The 12,405-nt window shown below is 49.9% G+C and overlaps 1 protein-coding gene across 1 annotated transcript in view; it reads left to right on the top strand.

Moving 5' to 3' along the window:
* The window catches only part of LOC113513559 (bromodomain and WD repeat-containing protein 3), a 31,868-nt gene that overhangs the window by 275 nt on the left and 19,188 nt on the right, over nt 1-12,405 (top strand). The window contains exons 2-15 of the mRNA XM_052894805.1: nt 17-75; nt 152-181; nt 312-371; nt 2,923-3,211; nt 6,529-6,725; nt 7,648-8,285; nt 8,547-8,811; nt 8,933-9,001; nt 9,089-9,241; nt 10,005-10,200; nt 10,636-11,047; nt 11,345-11,457; nt 11,504-11,633; nt 12,106-12,195. Coding sequence (XP_052750765.1) covers nt 17-75; nt 152-181; nt 312-371; nt 2,923-3,211; nt 6,529-6,725; nt 7,648-8,285; nt 8,547-8,811; nt 8,933-9,001; nt 9,089-9,241; nt 10,005-10,200; nt 10,636-11,047; nt 11,345-11,457; nt 11,504-11,633; nt 12,106-12,195 — 2,701 coding nt within the window. The remainder of the gene's footprint in view (nt 1-16; nt 76-151; nt 182-311; nt 372-2,922; nt 3,212-6,528; nt 6,726-7,647; nt 8,286-8,546; nt 8,812-8,932; nt 9,002-9,088; nt 9,242-10,004; nt 10,201-10,635; nt 11,048-11,344; nt 11,458-11,503; nt 11,634-12,105; nt 12,196-12,405) is intronic.

Raw genomic sequence — 12,405 nt, 5'->3', positions numbered from 1 at the left:
CCTTTCCCGGTTTCAGAGCTATACTTTTTGATAGCCAAATTTCTGTCTGGGGGACCACTGAAGGAAACTGCGAAGGTAATTTGAATAAAAATACCTCTGATTAATATTTATTGTGCAATAAGTCGACTAATTGTGACATTTTCTCTTGCAGACTTTACTAAAAGAGCTCGAGAGTGTCGAGGTGAGTTAGAGCTTTTCCTAGTGCCGGGTTGCGAGCTTATTGTTGTTTTGGTGTCGAACGCACGTGGTACTGACTGTCAAAGTTCCTGAAAGTTTGCTGAAAAGTTTTTGTATTGTCCGCGTGGTTGCAGGTGCTGCCTCGGCGTCTCGACTGGGAGGGACGAGAGCACGCCCAATCGTACAATGAATTGGTGAGTTTTTGAGCATTTTATTCGCGGAAAATGTGTTTGTTTATGTTTTCTAACGTGTTTAGCGAAAAGAAATTATTAAATTGTGAAAAAACGGCAAAATATCTTAATATGTGTTATGCACAGAAATGATCGTTACAATTCGATGGAAAATCGTGAAAAATGTTTTTATGGTGTTTTAGTGAAAAAACATGAGATATTTGCGAATTTGCAAAAAAATTGATATAACATGCGATAGACAGTCTTGGTGTTAGCGTAATTAGGATTATTGCCATCTCTTTCGGACATGAAGATACTAATTGGAATAGCATGTGTTATCTCGCTCGCGCTTACGAAGCCGTGCTCCGCGCGTCGTAGTTGGTCGCCTGTGTCACGAATGCGGCCCGATGATTAGCGACGTCACTGTGGCGCCAATTTTTAAATAATGTATCGTGCATCTATTTCCTTCGTGTGTTCATTATTGTGATTTTGTTATTAAGATTTATATTAGAAAATATCTTGATATATAAAAGTTATTACTTCTTTCTTGTAATTTTACACAATTCCGGATAAATCAACGATCGATGGATTTCAGTCTACTTATGTACTTTGTACGTTCTATTAAATTTACGATATGAATGTGAATGTGAATGTCGCGCTGTGGTACATTCTAGTGGTAAATTATAAGGGCGCCAATAAACACATAAAAGTGTCATATTGAACTACAAACATTATGTAAACATTTATAATTGTTATTTTCTTTCTTCATAATGATATACAGCCCATGTTGTGGTAAATGATCTCTATTAATGTTTAAAATATGTAACTTATTTTTTTAAATATATTAATAAATAAATAATAATAAAACCTTTAACTATTTATTTGTATTACAAGTTATGTTAAAAGTTATGTATATCTTTTATGTATTTTCCTTTTTTTGCATATGTATTGATGACTGTTGTAGTTTGTGTGCTGTAAGTAATGCAAATAAATTATATATCTATCTTATTACTATGTGTTTGACCCGGTTTTGTCTTCATTCACCAATATATAATGTATGCCATGTGCTAAATTAGAGTGTAACATGTATGGAGGGAAAGGATTGTTGGCAATGGAGTTTGACAGCCTCATTGCTAGCAATATTCCCTATTTTTGTAACGAATGATAATGTCATGGTAATGGTATACACTGGCGAGGCACCAGTAAGGGATGATAAGTGAGGATGAAGCAGGTCAGTTGATCTATTGTGACTAACAATAAATCTATCACAATAGTTTCTAGGGGTACCGCGTGGATGTCGACCTAATAGGGTTTATTACTAGTAATGACATTGTTAATTCCCATTACTACCAATCCCCTCTCCTCCCAATGCAGGGGGTTAACACTCATGATACAGAGTTGTACAATGTAATTAAGAATATTAATGACTGCGAAACAAGAAGATTTAATGGCCTTACAGGGCTACTGTATTCCTAAACAATTATTTTTAAATTCTAATAAATGTCTAAAAAATCACAGACAGCAGTGTGTGTGTGTTGTCTTGTAATTGTTTGTGTTTATAATAAGTTTACTACTGTAATCTATTGGAGGGAACATACATATATACATATCTGTCATGCCTGTCTTCCAATAGGGTAGGCAGAAACAATTGAACAATAGAGTTTATTTTTCTACCTCTAGGTGCATAATGGATAAAAGTCAAGGCTATTATTTTACGCTGGTGGGATGTCTATTATTGATGGTGGGTGGGGATGTAGCCAGGTATAAACTATTGTAAGCAATGTGAGCAATTCACCAGGAATTCATGAGAATGGATGGACCCTTAGTTTGTAGTTGGGAGACTTTGTAATGAAGTTTCACTAGGATACTTCTTTCTGCCACTTATGTTTCTGCAATAGAGCTGTGTATAGTGTAAGCTGTGCTTCAGTTTAATACTCGAATGCGGTACTAGTAATTATTGATATACATACATACTAAAATTACATATATAAACGAATAAATATATATGAATAACAAATACACTTACACATATATGACATATACTATATTATACACGAAATTGAGAATAATATAAAGCACGTAGTCTCTTAATAGTATCAGGAAGCGCGTTCCAGAGTCGTGAAGAATGTAGGAGAAAAGAGTTATATATTGGGTATCTATATATATCCCTCTGGATATTGATGGCGGAAAAAAGGACAGCATCCATTCCAATATCGCCCACACCGCTACAATATCAGTATCTTTAATTTAATATTATGGAGTGGATAACTAATATCCCTTATTGAACTAATATGTAAACATTGCTATATAATGTCCACTCCTATTTCTAAATTACATAAGAGGTAAGTAAGCGAGGAGTTCTTACCTAAATGTGGTTTCGGGGGTATTGCTAGCAATATATCCTACCAGGTCCACTTCCACCTGAGTCCCTTGAAAATTATTGTGCTAAAGTCTAAATGTATTGTACATGGGCTAACAGACCCCCGCCACTGGTGCTCCGCTAGCGTATACCGTTAGGCAGGCACAGGTGGGGTTACCATTTCATTATTATCCAATAAAAAAAATGTAATTTCAGGCATCTCAGTATGCGGATATGCCGTGGTGGCGGCTGGCGGCGGTGTGCCAGCGCGCGCTGCAGCTGGCGCGGGACGCCGCCCCGCCGCCGTCGGCGCCGCTCGCCATCACGGCCGCCGCTGCCGTCGCCGCCGCCGCCGCCGCGCCGTCCGCCAGCGGCGCCGCGCCGCCGGTGGTGGCGGCGGGGGCGGACGCGGTGATGCGGCTCACGGCCCGGCTGTCGCTGCTCAGCGAGACGCTCGTGCGGCCGAGGCCTATATACGCGTCGCACAAGCAAGATCACAGTTTGGGTGAGCTGACAGATATTTATGATACAGTAAAGTCTTAAGTTATAGGATACGGAGTTCTTAGGAAGAGAATAAGTACAATGGTGGACTTATCACATAAAAAGGATCTCTTCCAGTTAACCTTCATATGTCTAATAGAAATTGTGAATTGGTGGACACAAAAAAATAATATTAGCTAATTAAAAAAGATAGAAGACAGCTATAGGGTTGTTTTGTCATTTCAGCTAAAGAGCCCTTTAAAACGTACAATATATTTATGAATAGGATTGTATAAGTGGTAGGACAAACATAAGCAGGGAGAGAGTTCCACTCGTTGACCGTATGCATGATAAAGGAACAGGCAAAGCACTTCATGTTTTTTTTTTTTTTTTTTTACAACACAGGGGGCAAACGAGCATGCGGCTCACCTGATGGTAAGTGACTACCGCCGCCCATGATCACCCACAACACCAGCGGCATTGCAGGTGTGCTGCCGGCCTTTTAAAAAGGAATGTACTCTTTTCTTGAAGGTTATGTTGTCGTATCGGTTCGGAAATACTGCTGCTGGAAGTTGATTCCAAAGAATGGTTGTGCGTGGAAGAAAGTGCCTTGAAAAACGCACGGTGGAAGACCGCCACTCGTCCAGATGATTGGGATGAAACTTTAGTTTGTGGCGGGTTGTACGGTGGTGAAAATCAGCAGCAGGTATCAATCCGAACAATTCCTCAGAACACTCCCCATGATAAATTCGGTAGAAGATGCACAGAGATGCAACATCTCTGCGCAGCTTCAGTGGATCAAGTCGGACAGTAAGGCGTTGACTATCGATAATTCGAGCCGCCCGACTTTGAATGCGGTCTAACGGAAGGAGTTGGTACTGTGGCGCTCCTGCCCACAGGTGAGAACAGTATTCCATATGCGGCCTGACTTGGGCTTTATATAATTTCAGGCGGTGTTCTGGCATGAAATATCGTCTCACCCTATTGAGCACTCCTAACTTCTTGGAAGCTATCTTAGCCTTCTCCTCCAGATGACCGCAAAACTGGACGTCGCAAGATATATCAACGCCCAGAATTCCTAGACTCGACTTTTTATCAAGGGAAGTGCCCTGAAAGTGAGGAGATACGACAAACGGCGTCTTTTTTGCGGTAAACGCGCAGACTTGTGTCTTTTTGGGGTTAAATTGGACAAGATTTTGTTCACCCCAGATCGAAACTTGATGGAGTGAAGTTTCGATTTCAGACACAAGTCTATTCCGGCACTCATCGGTATGTGCCCGCGAGATCCTTGCATGACCGGTATATAATGTATCTCCTGTACTGTCGTCTGCATAGCAATGAATATTACTTATCTGTAACATATCATTGATATGCAGAAGAAACAGAGTCGGAGATAGTACACAGCCTTGCGGGACACCAGCATTCAAAGGTTTTAAATCAGAGCATGCTCCGTCGACTACGACCTTAATGCTACGTTCCTTGAGAAAACTGGCGACCCAAATGCACAGTCTCGCAGGCAACCCAAATGAAGGTAGCTTTGAAAGCAGCGCTCTATGCCACACCCGATCAAAGGCCTTCGCGATATCCAGACTAACTGCTAAGGCCTCTCCCTTACTCTCGATAGCCACTGCCCATCGGTGTGTTAAGTAAGCTAAAAGATCACCGGCCGAACGTCCCTGTCGAAAGCCGTACTGGCGATCACAGATCAGCTGGTGTTCTTCTAGGTACCGGAGCAGTTGACGGTTAATGATGGATTCCATAACCTTCGAGAATAAGGAAGTGATAGCTATGGGCCTATAGTTAGCTGGATCTGAGCGATCTCCCTTTTTAGGGATCGGATGCACCAGAGCAGTCTTCCAAAACTTTGGGACTATGCCCGATGAGTAGCTAAGCCGAAAAAGACGCGTAAGAACCGGAGCCAACTCTGGAGCGCACGTCCTAAGCACAATTGGAGGAATACCATCGGGCCCACTCGACTTATGGATTTCGAGGGATAAAAGTGCTCTACGCACTGAGCTATGCGTGAATTTAATGTCAGGCATAGAGCTCCTACAACACGTGATGGTCGGTGGTGATTTCTCCCCGTCATCCAATGTCGAGTTTAACGCAAAGATGGATCCAAGAAGATCGGCCTTTTCCTTAGCGTTCTGGGCCAACGAGTCATCCTCCCTGCGCAATGGTGGAAAAGATGACTTACAGAAATTCCCTTGTGCAGCTTTGGCAAGAGACCAGAAAGCTCGAGTTCCAGAGGGCAAACTAGCCAATCTCTTGCCAATTCTACTAATATGCTCTGACTTCGCTGTGGCTATAACTCTTTTGAAAGACCTAGAGGCAGAGTTATACTTCTTTTTAAGAGCACTGGTGTTAGGATCTCGCGACGCCACACCTTTAGCCCAGGTTAGGAAGCACTCCTGTTTCAGACGAGATGCTGTTCTACAAGAGGCTCCATACCAGGGCTGGGATTTCCCGCCGACGGGCACCACAGAGTTAGGAATAAATAATTCCATTCCCTGAAGCACCACATCAGCAATGGAATTGGCAATGGCGTCGGGATCATCCAGTGTGAAGCAAACCTGCCTCCATGGGTAAGATGCGAAAAAAATCCGCATCTCATCCCAGTCTGCTGACCTGTAGTGCCAAACACGACGTCTACCCGTGGAACGTGGTGGAATCGGACTCATGAGAGGCACCTCGCTCCGCACCAGACTGTGATCCGACGATCCAAGCGGAGCTTCGACGGAAATCACATAGTTGTCTGGGTGGGTGGTCAGCAGAAGGTCCAACAGTGAAGGTGAATGGTCCAACACATCAGGTATTCGCGTAGGCGAGGAAACAAGCTGCGTCAGACCATAAGCCAAAGCAAAGTCATGAACAGATCTTCCCGCATAGTCGGTTGTACGTGAACCAAGCCATTCGGTATGGTGGGCATTAAAATCGCCAAGAATCACGACTTCAGCGGAAGGAATCTGTTCGAGTAGGGAATCTGTAGCCATTTGGACGTGCTCAATGAGTTGGTCGGTTTCGATGTTACCGCTGTGGGACCTGTATAGGCATGCATAGACGCGAGGATGGTCATTGCAGTCTACGCGTAGCCATAAAATGGACAGGTCCGTACCTTCAAGAGTTCCAAGGCGGCGACAGCAGATATCCTCTCTGACATACGCGCATACACCGGCACGCGAAACAAAACAATGTTCAAGTTTATAGCCCGGGTACGTCAGGTATGAAGTTTCGTTTGGAGAGGATATCTGTGTCTCCGTTAGAAAGAGCAATGCCGGCCGCGCCGTTTCTAGGTGGTGGTGGACAGCGTTTAGGTTAGAATGTAATCCCCTAATATTGCAGAAGCTCACATTGAGCGAAGGGGATGCCGTAGAAATCTTGCTCCGTTTGCCCTTGGTTCCAAAGAGCGGAATTTTGCCCCCCCAGAATACGCAGGGCAGCCCGAGCGTGGTTGCTCGAGAGAGGATTCTCCAGCAACATGGTTACTGGTACCTCCCTGGGGTATGTTATTTTTTTTTAATTCCACTGCCATGGTTGCGTGTTGTAGGATAGGGGGACGGGGTTGGGGAAAGGATTTTAGGATTAGGAAAGGGATGGGTATGGGATGGGTATGGGATGGGCCTCCGGACTCCCTCACTCACCATACGGAATGTGATCGCACTGAAAGTGCAACCACTTAGCGTCGGTATTCTGTGAGGGTGTGGTACTTCCCCGGTCGAGCCGGCCCATTCATGCTGCAATACCATATGGTATTACAGCGTGGCTCTACCACCTGAAAATGAAAATGAAAATGTGTATAAATGGTATGTTGGCAGAGAGCATTCTGCCGTGATATTTCTTTTGTGGAATGGGCTCATTGCACAGCTTGAGTTTTTGTTTGAAACATCCTCTGAACTCGCACTGTATGTGACGAAATGGTTACGTAGACAACGGAGCGAGGGATATTCGCCCAGCCCGTGTAGTATGCATCCCCAGCACTGTCATCTGCATGAATGTCGCCCGTAGCCAGCGACTAATTGCCATGCAGCAAAAACAGCGTTGGGGATAACACAGCCTCGGAGGACGCCGGTATTAATGTCCATGCTATTGGAGTTGCTACACTCAAACACGAGTTTAATGAAGCTGTCACACAAAAAAGAATCTGATGAGGCTGAAAATAATTAAATAGATAAGAATGATCCTAGTGTACCGCAATGTAGCGCGGGTTATGCGATTTGGTGACACGGCAGCCGGAAAAAGGAGTTTGCTCTCCCATCGTAGAGATTAAGTATTATTTAGGAACTCTACAACATATAACGTTTCATCTGGTCTCTCTGACTGCCAAAGCCATCACGTCGCGCCTGCATTGTCTTACAGTATTATCGAGCTACCGGGCCCCTTGAACCGAACTGGTAGTTCGGGTCTTTCTCAAAGAGCTCTTGGTTATGTTATGTTATCGATGAGTGTGTGTATGTATGTGAGACGGTGTGGTTGTACTGTGGTGCAGTGCGGCGGCTGGCGGCGCGCGAGCTGGGCGGCGGCGCGGCGGCGGCGGCGGCGGCGGCGGGCGGGCCGGGCGGGCGCGGCGTGTTCCCGGCGCGGCTGCTGCGCGGGCTGCAGCTGCAGCGGCGCACGCTGGGCCACCTGTCGGCCGTGTACTGCCTGGTGTTCGACTGCACGGGCCGCTTCGTGGTGACGGGCGCGGACGACCTGCTGGTGAAGGTGTGGGGCGCGGCGGACGGGCGGCTGCTGGGCACGCTGCGCGGCGCGGGCGCCGAGATCACGGACGTGTGCGCGTCGGCGGACGGCGCGCTGCTGGCCGCCGGCTCGGTCGAGCGGCTGGTGAGGGTGTGGACGCTGCGGACCGGCGCGCCGCGGGCCGTGCTGGCCGCGCACGCGGGCACGGTCACGGCCGTGCACTGGGCGCCCGGCGGCCGCTGGCTCGCCTCCACCTCCACCGACGGCTCCGTCGCCTTCTGGGCCTGCGCCGGCGGCAGCTTCGCCGCGCAGCCCGTGCAGTACGTCGAGCGCATGCGCCCCGGCGCCTGCCACATGATCTGCGCCGCCTGGTCCGCGGGCGGCGCCTTCCTCGCCGCCGGCAGCGCCGACCACCACGTCAGGTATACCATAAACATGACACTCTATACATATCCTTCTTCTTACTTAAAAGCATACATTCATAATTAACGATCAATACATATAAAATGCAGTTGCAATAGTAAACCTATAGCTTCGTACAGTAACATTCGATACTTACAGAAAGTACACGCCCATCCAAAAATCTGCACAGTGAACTAATCCAGTACTTTAACCGAGACATTTTAGATATGACTGTTTCAACTAAACAAGTAATTATTCCTGATGACGTGGCGGCGCGGCAGGGTGTACGCGGTGGGGTCGGAGAGCGGCGACGGCGGCGACGGCGGCGACGGCAACCCGCGGCGCGTGCTGGAGCTGGCGGTGCACGAGGACGCGGTGGACAGCCTGGCCTGGGCGCACCGGGGGCTGCGCTTCGTGTCCGGCAGCAAGGACGGCACCGCGGCGCTGTGGGTGCTCCACGCCACGCAGTGGCGCCACCTGCTGCTGCAGCCCGAGCCCATCGCCGCCGCCTTCTCCTCCACCGCCGACCGCGCCAAGCGGCTCAAGGTGTGCACGGCTCGCCCGCCCCATCTCCGCCGGCAGGGGATCGGCTACCACGCTATACTTTTATAATGCATTGTTAACGATTTCATCATCTTGTATATGCATAACGGAATTATTGTGCCAGGTGACGATGGTGTGCTGGGACAACAGCGACGCGTACGTCATGACTGCCGTCTCAGACAACACCATACGGGTGAGTGGCGCACACGCACGCACGCACGCACGCACGCACGTACGTACGTACACGGCGATAACTTGAATGTTGTTTGCGTTGGTTCAGGTGTGGTGCGCGGTGCGGGGCGTGCAGACGTGCGTGCTGCGCGGCCACGCGGACGAGGCGTACGTGCTCGAGCCGCACCCCTTCCTGCGGGCCGTGCTGCTGTCCGCCGGACACGACGGCCAGCTGTTCGTGTGGGACGCGGAGGGCGGCGAGGTACGTACGTGCTCGAGCCGCACCCCTTCCTGCGGGCCGTGCTGCTGTCCGCCGGACACGACGGCCAGCTGTTCGTGTGGGACGCGGAGGGCGGCGAGGTACGTACGTGCTCGAGCCGCACCCCTTCCTGCGGGCCGTGCTGCTGTCCGCCGGACACGACGGCCAGCTGTTCGTGTGGGACGCGGAGGGCGGCGAGGTACGTACGTGCTCGAGCCGCACCCCTTCCTGCGGGCCGTGCTGCTGTCCGCCGGACACGACGGCCAGCTGTTCGTGTGGGACGCGGAGGGCGGCGAGGTACGTACGTGCTCGAGCCGCACCCCTTCCTGCGGGCCGTGCTGCTGTCCGCCGGACACGACGGCCAGCTGTTCGTGTGGGACGCGGAGGGCGGCGAGGTACGTACGTGCTCGAGCCGCACCCCTTCCTGCGGGCCGTGCTGCTGAAGAAACACTCCTTCTATATAATTTATAAATTATCTGATAACTAAGGCGGGCAATATGTCGTGTTGCACGCAAAATTGAATGATAACCTCTCTACAATATTGGTATACTCTGGTGGGATACTGATGAGGAGTAAATGAGGATAATTGCCTCATCTTAATAGTCTCTGAGACCCCAACCTATTTCCTTTAAATGTATTAAAGTGACCAGCATACTAAATAGCGCAGTTGAGGTTACTATTCCATTATTACTAAAATAACTGTCGACGCCAGAAGGCGCCACCGTGTATCGAGCTATCATTACAAACATGAATGTTGGGACGGCAGGTGATAGCGCACTACCACAACCGCATCGAGGGTCAGGGCGACGGTGCGATCTTCGACGCCAAGTGGGGCAGCGGCTGCACGGTGGCGGCGTCCGACTCGCACGGCCACCTGCTGTTGCTCGGGCTCGGCCAGGGGCACCGCCTGCTGCGTCAGCTGCCCACCGAGCTGTTCTTCCACACCGACTACCGGCCGCTCGGTGAGTCGCCATACTGATATAGTGATCAATACGCTTCCAAGGATCGGAAAATTGAAGGGTGTGGTGTAGGAGTAAAATTACAGGGTACAGACACGTGATACCGTAGTCCTCAGGAATGTAGTAGTTGTAGAAAATAAATTCTGTGGTCAGAAAATAAATACATTTGAATTTGAAATGGCAATGGATTAGTCATACGGCATGAGCAGTGAGAAAGCTACTAGAGTGGTGACTCCATATTGGAAAATATGATGTGGAATGATTTACTATGTGATGGAGGAAAGTGGACGTTGAGTGTCGCAGGGAGGGATGGATGCAAGTAGAACTGGATCGTACTTTGTAGAGGGTCATTTGAGACAGTTGGGTCGGGTTGAACTTTATGCTGATGAGGTTCCAAGTGGTTCTTCATACCGAGTTTGTCTCGCGCGACTGCTGCAGTCCGCGACGCACTGGGCGGCGCCCTGGACGAGCAGACGGAGACGCCGCCGCACCTGATGCCGCCGCCCTTCCTGGTGGACGTGGAGGGCGCACCACACCCGCCCGAGCTGCAGCGGCTGGTGCCGGGCCGCGAGAACCTCGCGCTCAGCCAGCTCATCCCGGCCACCGAGCGCAGCCGCCTCGACGCCATGATCCTGGCGTTGGCGGGCGAGGAGGGCGGCGGCGGCGGCGGGGGCGGCGGCGGCGGCGTGTGGCGCGGCGAGGGCGTGCGGCACACGGCCGGCTCGTGGCAGCGCGGCGACCCGCTGCTGGTGCCCCCCAGCGAGCGGCCGCTCGTGCCGCCGCTGCCGGCCTCGCAGCTCGCCGCCATCCGCGCCACCGCCGCCGAGCTCAACCAGATGGAACACGCCTGGTACGTACGCCGTGCTACTGCTGCTGCTCGCGTCGCGGAGGTGCCTTCAGCTATCTACAGTTTGTTATCATTCACATAAAAAACTAAAGTTAAGAAGTGGCACTAATAATAGAACGTACAGCTATGCATCTGTTACCAGTTAAAGACTTACTAATGGTTTGTATTCAATCGAATTCTCGCTATCTAATGATTAGATAAACGTAAGAACTCAGCCATTGAATTAGATTATGTATAAAAATATTGTAATAGTATGTGCGGTATGTACTGAGCGGGAGTGTGGTGGTGGGCTGGCGGCAGGTACCGGCGCGAGATGCGGCGGCGGCCCGTGATGATCAGCACGGCGGGCGCGGCGGGCGCGGCGGGCGCGGCGGGCGCGGAGGGCGCGCGGCGGCGAGCAGGCCGGCGGCCCCGCGCGCGCGCCCGCGCCCCGCCCGCGCGCCGCCGCCCCCGCCCCCGCCCCCGCCCCCGCACCACCGTCCGCGCCCGAGACGGACAGCGACACGTCGGACGAGTCGGTGCGCCTCTCGGGCTCCGCGCACTCCTCGCACTCGCACGCCTCCAGCCTCGACTACACGCAGTCCTCCAGGTATACCGCTAGTCTTGTTGCTCTCTACGCGCACTACCCCACCACTAGTACCGCTCGATTGTGTAACATACCGACATTCTTACACATTTTACAATAATTTCAAAATGACATCCGGCTCGAAGGACCATGATAATGTGGTGCTCATTAGAGACTACCAGTAATTGTCCTTTATTATTTCTCGTAGCTCGCACTCTGGGAGTAAAAGTGATGAGTAAGTGTCACTCGTAGATACGTATTAATGTGTTATAGAAAGAAATCAGACAGAAACTTGCAGTTAAGATGCAGTACATGCTATTTAATTCTTTTGCTACTCTCGATAACACCGTCCTGATTAGAGATTATTTGATGTTTGTTATTAGAACATCAAAATTGTTTCTTGTCCATCAAACTAGAGTAATAAACGCACCGTGCAGGGAAGGAGTTCGTGATAAATTTGTAGTGAATTGAAAAAGAATTTGTTGTTGTCGTGCAGCTCGGAGTCGTCGCAGTACTCGGACTGGGAGGCGGGCGCGGCGCTCGCCCCGCCGGCGCGAGCTCGGCGGCGCCCCCTGCCGACCAACAGGTGCGTCGCCCCGACACTTCCTGTCCACCGACTGCGCCCACAGTTAAAGTGACTCCGCTGCTATTAAAGTAGCTAAAATGTGTCATATATGAACTGTATTGTTCTTATAATATTCTTATTTTCCAAGCTCTTTATTATTAACCTCTTACACTGTTGTTTTTATCGACTAGTGGAACTTGCTTTATTTCACTAAAATTGGCTAACATTTTG

This window comes from Galleria mellonella, unplaced genomic scaffold (genome assembly GCF_026898425.1).
Source record: "Galleria mellonella isolate WM207_F2 unplaced genomic scaffold, CSIRO_AGI_GalMel_v1 utg232, whole genome shotgun sequence".
Taxonomy (NCBI): domain Eukaryota; kingdom Metazoa; phylum Arthropoda; class Insecta; order Lepidoptera; family Pyralidae; genus Galleria; species Galleria mellonella.
This window is presented reverse-complemented; position numbering and strand designations above follow the sequence as displayed.